General features: G+C 39.8%; 1 protein-coding gene across 4 annotated transcripts in view; it reads right to left on the bottom strand.

Moving 5' to 3' along the window:
• Positions 1-12,834, bottom strand: part of CASKIN2 (CASK interacting protein 2) — a 107,274-nt gene that overhangs the window by 38,557 nt on the left and 55,883 nt on the right. For all 4 annotated transcript variants that reach the window (XM_088133325.1, XM_088133324.1, XM_088133323.1 and 1 more), the window contains exon 3: positions 96-147. In XM_088133325.1, coding sequence (XP_087989451.1) covers positions 96-147 — 52 coding nt within the window. The remainder of the gene's footprint in view (positions 1-95; positions 148-12,834) is intronic.

Consider the following 12,834-nt stretch of genomic DNA (forward strand, 5'->3'; position numbering starts at 1 on the left):
TTCTACTTGGGCAGCCATATACTTTTTAAAAAATAAGTAAAATTCCATTTAAATCATGAACACTTTTGTCTTTGTTTAATCAGATCATTACATACCCATCTACATCCTGGTAGTTCACATTCAGCCGTTTAGTTGATCCCAGGAGTTCTAGAGAAAGAGAACAAGAAAAAAGGGGGGAAACGTGTCAGTTTAGTATACGGATGAATTGTGGGATCTGTAAGTTTGAATGCAAATTTAGAGAAACATTTGGCAATGTTTTTCACAGGAGTCTGCAACTCTATGAAGGCTTTATAAAGAAGCATCTTGGCCACAAATAATGTGCTCAGCTCCAAATCAGAATATTACCAGAAAAATAATTCAGTGGCAAACTCCCGTTGCCCTGTATGTTGTCTCTAACCATAGTTTAGAATGAATGCATTAATGTTTTTTTGAAAGGAACAGACACATAATCGAATACTTTGTTACTAGATAAAGAGACATGCTCAATGCATACTTTCTCTTTTTGCTTCTCTGTTGCATATATTTACATGTTTCCTTGCTTTCTCAGGAACAGTTCTGTGGTCATTCTGAAAAAATAGTTGCTGCCCCGTTAGTTAGAAGAACGGGTGGTAACGATGACAGCAAACCTGGTGCTCCTATGGATACGGGCACGGTATTCCTTCTTTTATCTGCAGTTGGCCCTTGTCCCAAGTCTGCCAGACTCACCTTGCTGTGCACAGGACAGCATCTGACCCATCCCTTCAGTCTCTTCTTCCCAACTTCTTTAGCATTGCCTTCTAAACTCTGTTCTTTGTCAGCACCAGCTTGGGAATAGTCTCATGCTTCACTTCACTTTTCCCCAAGACAGCTGCTGCAAATATTCCCCTCTTCAACTGATTACATTACTTCCACAAAACCAGCAGGAGAAATCCCCTTTTCCCATCGATATTGGGCACTGGGTTCAGTATCCTTGCCTTCCTTCTGTCAGAGATGCTTCCATTTATAAAGCGACATGCCCAGAAAAATGCAAAACTGACATTCTTTTGTTTCCACCTCCCTTCAGCCTCCCCACTGCCAGGGAAAAGCCCACAGATCAGATGGCTGGCATTTTTCCTCCAGAGGCAGAGGTGGTCCAGAGTTTTTAAATAAAGACATTGTATTTGCCTGACATTCTATTCACCTTGCTTATTCTCCAGGTACTCCACTTTTTGGTGGCCTAGCTTGTGGAAAACTCCACAGTTGAGAGGACCCTCCCAGATTTCTAAGTGAAGTATGCAACTGAACCAATTATGATGCTCTGTTTCATAAACTGAAGCCAATGCATTTCTTTTCTTTCACATAATAATGGAGCCATTCAAGAATCTGACTGTAAAATAATTGGGCATCAACAGAAGAAACTGACATTTATAGGTAGGAAATACAAGCAAGAATAATTTTTATCTGTTAGATTTATATACGGTCTATTCTCTACTGGCTCTCAAGTATTCTCTCCTCCAATTTGTTTTCCACAGCACCAACTCTACAAGACAGATTGGTTTGAGGGACAGTGACCAATCCAAAGTAATCCACTGAGCTTCCATGTCTGAAGGTGGACCTGAAACTTGGGTCTCCAGTCCTAATTCAACTCTAAGCACTACATCATTTTTAATACATATTGATTTATGTCTGGAAGACTAATTCAAAGGTTTAGCATGTTTTACTGAATATGTTGGGTTTTTGTGAACAGCTTTTGAAAAATGCAAATTGGCCAACTATTTAGCATGCATGAAGGGCTCTTACCAAGAATAGTCTGAACTTGCCGTGGGGAATTTTCAGCATTCTTTGCAGGGATGGTTGATTGGATTTGCCCCAATTTGGATATCAATATGGGGGAAGGTCACAGGAAAGTAACCACATGTCCTGTTAATGTGGAATCTTTTCAGATTCTCCAGCTCAGAGATGTGGAGGGTAAGGGCCACCACCCGTTTGCCTAACCTTTTCCTCTTTTGGCTAATTAAATCAGCCAGTTTGCAACTGGTCCCATGGTTATGAAAGGTGATTAATGTCTTCTGGCTTAAAGAGGGCAATCATATAATCTTTACTGGGGAAAAAACAACTCCCTGAATTCAGAAGATTTTGTAATGTAAAAAAAAATCAGCCAGTTACCTTTTTAGCCAGTTTCTTCATAATACAGGATTGTAATGTTTGCACGTAAAGCCTTGTAATCTTAGTACTTTCTTCAACATCTCAAGAGCAAAAAGCACTCATAGCTCCCTCCAGATCAGCTGGTAATGCTGGGAGTAGCAGTTGCTACATATATGGAGCACACAAGTTGGGTAAAGCTGAACCAGAGATATAAATCATCATTGCTTATACCTGGCAGGTATTGTAAAAAGCCTCTGAATTTGCCTATATATAATTATGTATACTGTATTTTACCTGCTATCCTTCAAAGCCAAAGTTTGTATTGCTTCCTTCCTTGTTGCTGACATTTTGAAACAGAGAAAATACCTTCAAAATTGAGATCTGAGTATAGACATTAACAGCCCCAACCCTGCATACACTGCGTGTTATTCCACAGTTGCAATTCCATGTTATTAAAGTGTAAGAAGTAATCAGCTGAGAAAATTTTCCAATTTTTTTTCCAGAACTAAGAGAAAACATAAATACTACAGCTCCTAGAGTTTTGGAATAATCAAACTACTAGCAAAGCAATAGCATTGGAATAGAATCTCAGTGAATCCTGTTGTTGGGGTTTATTTAGTAAGGGTATCTTCTTGGCAAATCTGTTCAGGATGGCTGGTTGAACAGCTTTTTTTTCCTTTTGAATTGCTGCAGCTTCATAATCAGTTGACAACCCTAATTCCTGCAAGCCCTTTGGGCAAATGGGAATTAAAATGGCAGTGCCTATAAGTAAAAATAAATACAGGTAGTCCTCGCTTAATGACCACAATAGAGACCAGAAAATTTGTCATTAAGCAGGGTGGTTGTTAAGTGAGGCAGCATGTGACCACACCCGATTTTATGACCTTTTTGCAGTGGTCATTAAGCAAATCACCAGTCATTAAATGAATCAGGTGGTTGTTAAGTGAATCACACTGTCATTAAGTGAATCGGGCAGTTCCCCATTGATTTTGCTTGCCAGAAGCTGGCTGGAAAGGTTGCAAATAGTGATCACATGACCCTGGGATGCTGCAATCGTAAATGCGAGCTGGTCGCCAAGTGCCTGGATCATGATCATGTGACTGCAGGGACACTGTGACGGTCGTAAGTGTGAGGACCAGTCATAATTTACTTTTTTCAGGACTGTTGTAATTTTGAACAGTCACTAAATAATTGGTCACTAAACGAGGATTACCTGTAGGCAACTTGAGCAGTTGGATTCTTTTGACCTTACAGTGATTAAAAGACTCTTCCAGTGTTGCCAACATTATTGAGATGCACAGACAAAAAAAGTTTCACTGGTAAAATGCAAAAGAGAAAATGACAAAAGAGAAATAACAGATGGGCAGGGGAGGCTATACTCTAAGACAGCCATCCAGCTCTTTCCATTTTCAACCCCCTTCATTCACAAGAAGGATAGCTGCTTACAAGGGATTGAGGGGGCACTGCTTGTCTATTTCTGCCCTAATAAACTTTTTTTTGGCAATTATAACTAACAGCCATCCCAAAGACTCTCTAGCTTCACCAAGCTGTCCAATTTACAAAGCCATTTATGCCAGTAGCTGCCATCTCAAAGTGTTTCTATTTTCTTTGGTATTTCAAGGGAGAACGTTCCAGGGGTGGAGGGTTAGCAATACATAGACATGAATGAGGGCACAGCCAGAGCAAGTACGAGAACAACAGTGCTGCATTTCAGTGATGGGGGATCAGCAAAGGGACAGCATTTCCTGTTGTTACATGCCCTCAGAGAAAAACAATGGGTGATCATGAGTATCATATTCTGCATTTTTATATCCTACTATTAAATGGTGAGGATGAACAAGGCCTTAAGTGTCCATCTGAGAATGCAAGATCCTTACTGGCATCAGGCTTGCCATGCTCTGTCTCTTGGCCCCACTCAACCAGTAAAGCAATTTTTATATGTTTATATTTATAGCTACCAGAATAAGGTGAATGGATAAGGGCACATCTGCACATTGAGACAGACAATATCTGGAATGATCCGCATGCTATGGAGTGCTCATCCATAAAGTGGACAGATATGTCTCTGAGGCTCCTGTAAGAACTGCAGTCTCTGCAGAACTGGCTAAACAATAAAAATGCCAAAAGGGACTGGGAGGATAGGCACACGCTTTTTCCAGGAATGTGGCTTGCAAACTTGGTTAGCGTGGACCACCACAGCAGCCAGGCAGATAATCCTGATCCTAGCAACTGAATTATATCGAACAATACAGAGGTGAAGGTATCAGGATGGGTGATAAAGGATCAGGATAAAGATCTGCACCATCCATAGAAAATGCTTTGCATCCCTCTTCCTCATTGTCACTGCTAAGATTTCCTCTAGAAATTTCCCAAGCTCATTCTTGTAAATGTTGTATGACTTGCATTCAAATGTACTTCTATTCTTTGGATTATAGTTTCCTGTTCTGCTTTGCTCTAGTTACCTTGAGGATGGTGGCTGGAATCAAAAGACTGTGTTACATAGAGGAAAAGTTTTGCAATTCCTCCTACTCTTCTAAATGTGGTGGGCTCACTGACATATGCAAATATGGGCTGAAAAGGAAACTTTGGCAATTGTAGTTTTCCTTGGGCTAATTAAAATATTTTGCAAATAGGTGTATTAATGCAAAACCATTTTCAAGGAGCTGATTATATAACATGCATGACAAACTCAACCGATAGTGTCAGCCTGGCAGAGGAGAAAGGAGGAATTCTAAAGAAAATCGGAATAACTTGTTTTTTAAGGGCTTTTTCATCTTCAAAAAACGTTCTACAGTTATTCTGTACTAAAGAGGCAACTGAATAAAAGTGATCTGCCCTTCCTCTTCTATTCAGTTGAGAGCAATGGAACCCAGGTAGTAAAAGCTAAGCAAGTTTTTATTTGGAGAAGACTGTTATTTTTTCTTTCACATAAGTAGCCTGAAGTCTAACAAACCAGGCAGCCAGCAAGTACATCTACACAGGACTATCTCATAAAAGTAATTTGAACAGAAGGGGAAGGCTTCAATGGATAAATCACTCTTCTTCATTCATATGCCAAAGACACAGTGACATTATTGGGGAAGAAAGCAGTGGGACTTCTAGAAGGGTTATTTGAGTTACCTGAGTCCCAACTCTATTATCCAGAGAGAGAACAGTAAACAAAAAGCAGGAGAGTGTCATACTTCTGACGTATTGGCTACTGTAGTTGGTAGAACTACCAGAGCTAAGTTGCAGGAATCTGTATGATCATTAGATGACAGGTAAGAATTATATTTTTGTATCTCTTCGTTGCCATCTTTTGGTTGTTGGATTTTGCAACCCAGATCTGGTAGTTGTACTAGACAGACTAGGTACAAGGGATCTATGTGGCTATAGTGCTGTCTACTAGGTGATTAAGAGGGACTATGGCCAAAAGTTATTTCAGGTAGTCCAGTGAATAAAGTGTGGGGGAAAGTTGTAAGTCAGGGATAGGTAATATTGGGGGAAGGGGGTGTTCTTTACTTTTTTAATCCAAAAACTCCAGTTGGTGTGACAAGATAATGTAGTCAGACCTTTCCTCTGCTAAATATAGCACAAAAATTCAGATATTCAGACATTTACTTGAAGGAGACTCCAGAGACCATAAAGAAATGGATTGGGTCACATGTCCTTAACGGGCTAAAGATTTTCCACTCCTTCTGAAAGTCATATGTAAAGAAGAAGTATACAAAAACATTTGGTTTGTATGACCTCCTTTCACATGGTATAGGAGTGATGAAGTTATGAATCTCTAATATCACTAACAACAAATCCAAGAAACTCCAGACAACATGGTAAAGAGCAAGGGATGCTGGCTTGTGTAATTCAACAACATCTGGAGCACCACAAATTCCCAATCTCTGTCATATACAAGACATGAGACCCAGTTCGGTATAGTGGTTAAGGTGTTGGACTAGAAACCAAGAGACTGTGAGTTCTAGTCCTCTCTTAGGCATGAAAGCTGGCTGGTGACTTTGGGCCAGTCGCTCTCATTCAGCCCAACAGACTTCATAGGGTTGTTATAAGGAAAATAGGAGGTGGGAGCATTATGTACACTGCCTTGTTCTACAAAATATAGGTGAGATATAAAGCTAAAATACAATAATTGAACAGAGAATATATTAAATACTTAGATTATGTCTCAATCAGAAGCATCTTTGTTACTCTGAATTGTGTAACACTTTAACAGCTGAAGTTGCTGATTATTATTACTGTTAGATAAAATTGGGATGGAAGTATGAAACTCAGTGGTCTGGAAGTAGAATACTCATCCCCTTATGAACTTGGAAGGTTTGAAAACTTAAAAAAACAAACTCACAAACAAAAAAGCTGAATTTCACACAATAGACCAGGAGTGACAGACAGCTACAACTGTAGTTTAAAAATAACATTGCCAACTGCCACTATCTCTCATGTTTCTTTGTTAGGCCAGCTCAAGATAAGGCTAAAGCTTGCATTGTACAGAGCTACATTCCCAACTGGAAGCTCTCCAGATGTGTTAGGGATACAATGCTCAGAATTCCCATCCACCGTGGCTGTCGTGGAAAGCCTGCTATAAACGCTTGCATGAAAGTAAACCTCACTGAACCCAAGGAACTTCCTTCTGAGGTAATTATCTCTCCACTGAATCTACCTTTCTAGTTCCAGATAATGGGCACCAGCATGTTTAGAGACAATATATCCAGTTCTAGAAAATATCACTTAATGTTCTGCCAAAATTTTATTCTATACTTTAAAAAACCTGTTCTCATCCATTTGTCTGGAAAAGAAATGGTTCTTAATCCTTATCTTAATTATAAGGTGGGGGAGAATTGCGTCTGGCTTCCCAAATTTCAGTTACATCCCCAGGGAAGTCTCTTCTCTTAAGAGTCACACATCAGCAACTGTGGGCAGCCAGGCTAGTTACAAAGGGTGGAAAGAGGTGTGCCTGGAAACAACAGCTGACCATTTTTCTGCTCTATGGCCACAATAAAATTAGGGTTAAAACATCACAAACATTGAGAGAAATTAAGAAGGCTGCTGACTGTTCCCTTAACACACTTACCTATAGGGAACTAAACCATGGCTACTTGGCTAAATCAATCGAATTTCACAATACACTAAACCATAAAGTCACCACATTGGTAGGGTTTGCACATCATACTAGGCTAAAATGTGGCTTGCTTCGGGGTATCATGTGAACACAGTAAAATGAGGTGGAAAAACAGAACTCTCTTTCACAGAGAATGAAAACATTTGGCAAATTGGAAAACAGTTTTTCTCTGAGTATTTTGTTAAACACTGCTCTCATAGCTAATCGCAAGAGCTCCATCTAATGGTAGAAATGTTATTTATTTCTGTATAATTTTATGTTTACCCTAATATTACAATTAGTTAATAGCTGTGACTTCAGAGTCATCAAATTTTAGCCCAACTGTGGTTTAGAATGGTGAAGGGAAAGAGATATAATGATGTCCCATGTGTTTCTATACATCGAGAACACCACAAAAAAAATTGGTAGGTTTTATTTCTCTTTGGTGGTGGGAGAGGCTGCATCTGCCATAAATTCTTTCTGTACAACTACTGAAGGCACACTGCTCTGTACTTCATACAATCTGGCACCACTATATGCTGCTCCTCTTCCAGGATGCTGTTAAACAAGGTCACTCCTCAGTAGCACAATATGGAGATGAAAGGTTTCTAAATATCTTTTCAAGGCTTTTGAAGCAGTGGGCATTTAGTATACAGAAAGGTCTCAGCCTCAAAACTCTGGCAAAGAGCCCAAGTCTTAACAAAAATTATTAATCTAACCTGACATGGGGAAAAATTCTCCATGCAGCTTCATGTTCTTTATAGGATTCCACACCATCCACAATCCCCAATTGCCACAAGTTCTTCAGATGTACAATGCCTCCAAAAACGGAGATTCTGTTTAGCTGTGGAGGGGCCTATTGTCTATGAAATCTCCCCTCTGGAACAGAGAATGCAAAAGCTGGTTTCCCTTTGGCAGAACCCCTGCTTCCTCCTTTCTCAGCTAGAAGGGCCAGACTCATGAATGATATGAAAGCGTCTCTGGGTCTCTTCTCCCCCCACCCCCCATCTGTCTTTTATTGATTCACAACAGATGAGGAACTCAATCAACTCCAAGGATGTTGATGTCATGAACTGCAACAATAGCAAAGCCATGGAGCACAGCCCATGGCAAAGAATGCCGCTCTTACCCCCCACCCCCACCCACCCTGCTCCAGCTATACACATGGGAGGCAGGGAAGGCAGAGAGGAAAAGGGCTTCTTCCTTTCAAAAGTCCTAGGCAAGCAAGCTTTGTTCTCACATTCTTTCTGTCAAAGGATTTGACTGGGATTGGCAGTTTTGCAAGAGAAGATGAAGGGAGGTCTGTTTCCAGCCTTCAGAACTGCACAATTTAATCCCTGCACTGGGTTATGGGCCTCTTTAATGGATTCCTTATCTGCAATTTGGCAGATAAGGGTGTTGATCCTACTTTTGTAAAATAGGAATCAAATCCCTGCTTGGTAGTGACCTATAAGACCCAAGCACCCATTCTGTGAAATGGAAATTTTGTAGCATAGTAACAAACCAAAATAAATCTTTCCCAACTTGAATAAGAATGTACAGTCTACTCATACATTCAAGAGTGCATCACTGAAGATTGCTAATAAGTCTGAACCAATACGATTTGTGTAGGTGAGTCCTACACAAACGGGTCAATCCTTGGAGAATGTTCACTTTCTACTTAATGAAAGAAAGGAGACATTCTTTGTAACACTTTAAATTCCCCCCCCCCAAACTTTCTCACTTCTTCACATACCCACCAATCTTTCTTTGTTTACACGCCAGAATGAGATACTTTCTTGCACCCTCCTAGTGGTTTACTCTGTCCTAAACCATGCTGTGTTGAGCAGGTTCCCACGGATTTATTTTGGAGTGTGGGTTAAGTGGCCTTTCATTGATCACACAGTTTCCTCTGGCTCTGCTATTTAAGAGGTGTGGCACTGCCCTCTAAGACCACAAGGCCAAGCAGGGCTCTCTCTGAGAAGCAGCTACAAGCCTTGAAGCTTGCTTATGTTCTGGTGAGTGACCCACAATCTTGTCTGATGTGGTTACCTGACCTTTCAAAAGGATGTGATGGGCTTCAGCTAGCTATCTCCAGCTTCCCAAAGCCAGTTGCCCAGCTCTATCTGAATTTCCTCCCTGCCACACTCCATCTTGATCAGAAACATCCAGCTCTATGCCAAGAAAAGAGGCACTGCGTGTGTCAGGGGGAGAGGGGGGAACAGCATCCCAAATGCAGAAAAAATAAAGGAATCACACAACATTTTGGATATTTGTAAATGGAGGACGTCTCTTGCTTGCTATACTGGCCAGGTTAATGGGACATTAAATGGGTTTCTTATGGTAACCATCAAATAGTGGAAGAGAATTCATGCACTGGACAATGGAAAGAACAGCTGGGGGCCGGAAAGTGTCTTCAGTCAGGGTTTTAGTGACATATCTAAAAGTTCTTAGAAACATTGTAAGATTGTAAACTGCCCCAAAACACAAACTTCAAGTATCAGAGATCAGAATTTGTAATAAGTTGTCTTAAAAATAGATTCATATATAGGACTGTAATGTTAATTTATTTCATCGCATTTGAACATGCCCCTTTTGGGTAGAATTTTGTCAGGTCCAGATGTAGAGGTACTGTCTATTAGTAATTTTTCTAGGGAGGGTGTGTTAATGATTGCATTTGGGGACAGGCTAGGAGACCACAATTGGAATTCCTTGGCTTCTGAGCCCCTCTCCCCAAGAGCAGCCTGACATTTCTTCTTGGCAATCCACCATGAAACAGGACACAGCAGAAATTGTGGTTAAAGCAGAATCCCTCGATCTATGTCTTCCAAATCTATTGGATCACAATGTCCATAATCCCTAACTCAATATGACAGCTGGCCTAGAATTATGGAAAGCAGATTGCATAGGTTAAGTTAAAGAAACAGATCTTAAAACAGCCTGAGGAATGGCCATTGGCTCTCTTTCTCCACTGCCATTTCCTTTTCTAGGCAATGGATTGTATGAAATTTAGAGAATTACACGAAGTCCAGAAGTTCTGTACCTCCAAAAATCTAACTAGCTCTATATTTGTTTCTGTTGCTTTTAGCAAACATTTATACAAACATAAGCTCAAACAGACAAAACCCACGTATACATCTGCATACAATGTTTTAAAAGTATATTTTAGCAACTGTGGGCCCTAAATACTTGGGGTTTTTAAAAGATGAAAGCTAAAATTCTTGGAGCTGATTCAAAGCCACTAGATTTTGAACTGCAAAGCTAAAATCTGTCATTCTTCATGTGGCTACCGCCACAGAGATGTTGCTATTGAAAAGATCACTCTTTGCAAAGATGAGGATGGAAATCTGATTCCTTACCGTTAGTGCTGAGCACCCCACCTGTTCTGCACAGCTCTGTCTTTTATTGCCCTCAAAACTATAATATTCCCCATCCAAAGAATTTCTTCTAGACTTCTCAATAGGTATGCTTTCTAAAATTATATCATTCTCAGTTAAGAGTTTTAAATTTTCTGATTTTTCACTTGGGCAGCAGAAGGAAATCATGTTCCAGTTCATCACCTGAGGGCACCTGAGGACCCCATCAGGAATAAGTTAAACCACTTAAGGTCTGCTCAGAGCTAGCCTGGACAAGAGACCCTCTCTGTACCCTACCTATACCTCCTCAAGTTCCAAAGGTAAAAGATGGAATAGAATTAATGTGTCATGAGACACAAGAGAAGTTTATAGAACTGGTTCTCTCTCTTTCTAATATTTGGTAGCCATTATTGAAATGTTGAAATGTAATAGCCATCCTCTTAGGCCCTAGTGTTTGATTTTATAAGTAGGTCTATGCTACATTAGCCATATACATAAACGTTTGTGAAAGCAACCAGAGATCTGGTTTAACCACTCCATGCATCTGATGAAGTGAGCTACAGCTCACCAAAACTTACCTTTTAACAAAATGTGTGTTAGTCAGAAAAGGTGCTACCAGACTTTCTGATTTTGAATAACATCTGACTTTGGGGGCAGTGTCCCCTCTCAGTGTTTCTGGGTAACTATATCTGACCCCTGAGCTGCTGCGGGGTTAAGGTAGTGGGGGTCTATCCATCTCCAGAGCACAGTCAAGGACAAGTCCTGCTGGGTCTCAGCACTACCCAGGGATTATCATAGTGGCAGTTGAGGTTGACCGTATTTCATTATAATCACTCATACACAGTGGTGTGCTGTTAAATGTTTAAGAACTGGCTCTGCCAGGGACTTTCAGGAAAGAAATGGTGAACTGAAGATGGCTCTGCGAAAATAGGAGCCAAAAGCCACAGTGGATGAAGAGCTGGTGTGTAAACCAGCCTTCGTAATTCCTCTCTGGACAAGGAGAGAACTTGAGATCACCCACAAGTGCTCCGGACAGTTGCTCCTCACGAGGAGACCACAAGACAGTGGTCTCTGGCAGGTTTAGAGCTCTGGGAGATGGGGGAATAGCCATCTTGCTCAAACCAAGTCAGCACCTTTAAAAGAACACTGGGTTTGCATACTTCCTTTTCTAATCACTTTTGGCAATTGCTTGTTAACTGATTTTCAGCTATTAGGAACCTTTGGATTGACAGGTTTTACAGCACCAGCTGAGTTTCCTTCAATCCTTAGTGAAAGAAGTTTTACATACAAGTTTAAGGACTTTATTTTTTTTTTCTGGAATAAACAGCAAAAGGGTGATTAAAACTTTGATTTTAGAAAGTTACAAATGAACTAAGAGTCCAGATAAATTTGAAATAAGATTTTGCAATTAATTATAAAGAATCCTTCCCATGGGAAAATACAAAAATTGGTCACTAGAGGGAACTAGAAGGAACTAAGGATCACAATTAAAGGAGAAGAACACTCAAACTCAACTTACTAATACAGAATGAAGCAAAATAAATTAACATTGGACATATTGAAGAATAGTTTTGAACAATGGACCCAGAAGTTAATTTTAAGAGTGTCTGCCTCTATACATAGACTGTGTTTTAAATATGTTATGGAAGAGGAACAGGTTTTATTGGACAAGACTGCGACTGATCTGAAAGTTGATTTAAAAATGACTATAAGAATGATATGATGCTGCACTGGACATACAAAAGAAACTGGCTCATGTCTGTAAAAGGAAGGAATATAAAGTTGGTTTATTTGATCAAGGTTAAAATAGATATATAATCTCTGGTAACCCTTAATAGACATTTGCTGACATCATGACTGAAATGACAAGGTTTTAAGGATTTGTTTATAGATAAGAGATGAGATGTGTGAAGAAGAGATCATTTGTTATATTTTAAGAGAAGGTGATAAGTTACTAAAACTATTTATACTTGTGATGAAGAGAGGAATCACTTTTTTATATATTTCTTTTCTTTTTCTTTACTATATTCTTAATTTTTCTTTCTTTTCTATTTTTCTTTTTCCTCTTTTTTTCTTTTCTGCACCTTCATTTTTTCTTTTTCTTTTTTCTTTTTAGTTTGTATTAGTTTTTACTGTTGTAAATTGTAGTCTTTGATAAAATTACTATAAAAAAAAACTGGCTCTGCCAGCTCCATTCCCGCTGCACTGCTAGCCACCGAAATGCTGATTGGTGTGCTAGGCATCAAGGCTCACCTCTGCTGTCAACTGGCTCATAAAATTCCAGAAAATTCAACAATTGGCTCTCAC

The sequence above is a fragment of the Python bivittatus genome, unplaced genomic scaffold (assembly GCF_059951505.1).
Source record: "Python bivittatus isolate LINGU-HERP-01145 unplaced genomic scaffold, Pbiv_v1 ctg000080_np1212, whole genome shotgun sequence".
In the NCBI taxonomy this organism is placed as follows: Eukaryota; Metazoa; Chordata; class Lepidosauria; order Squamata; family Pythonidae; genus Python; species Python bivittatus.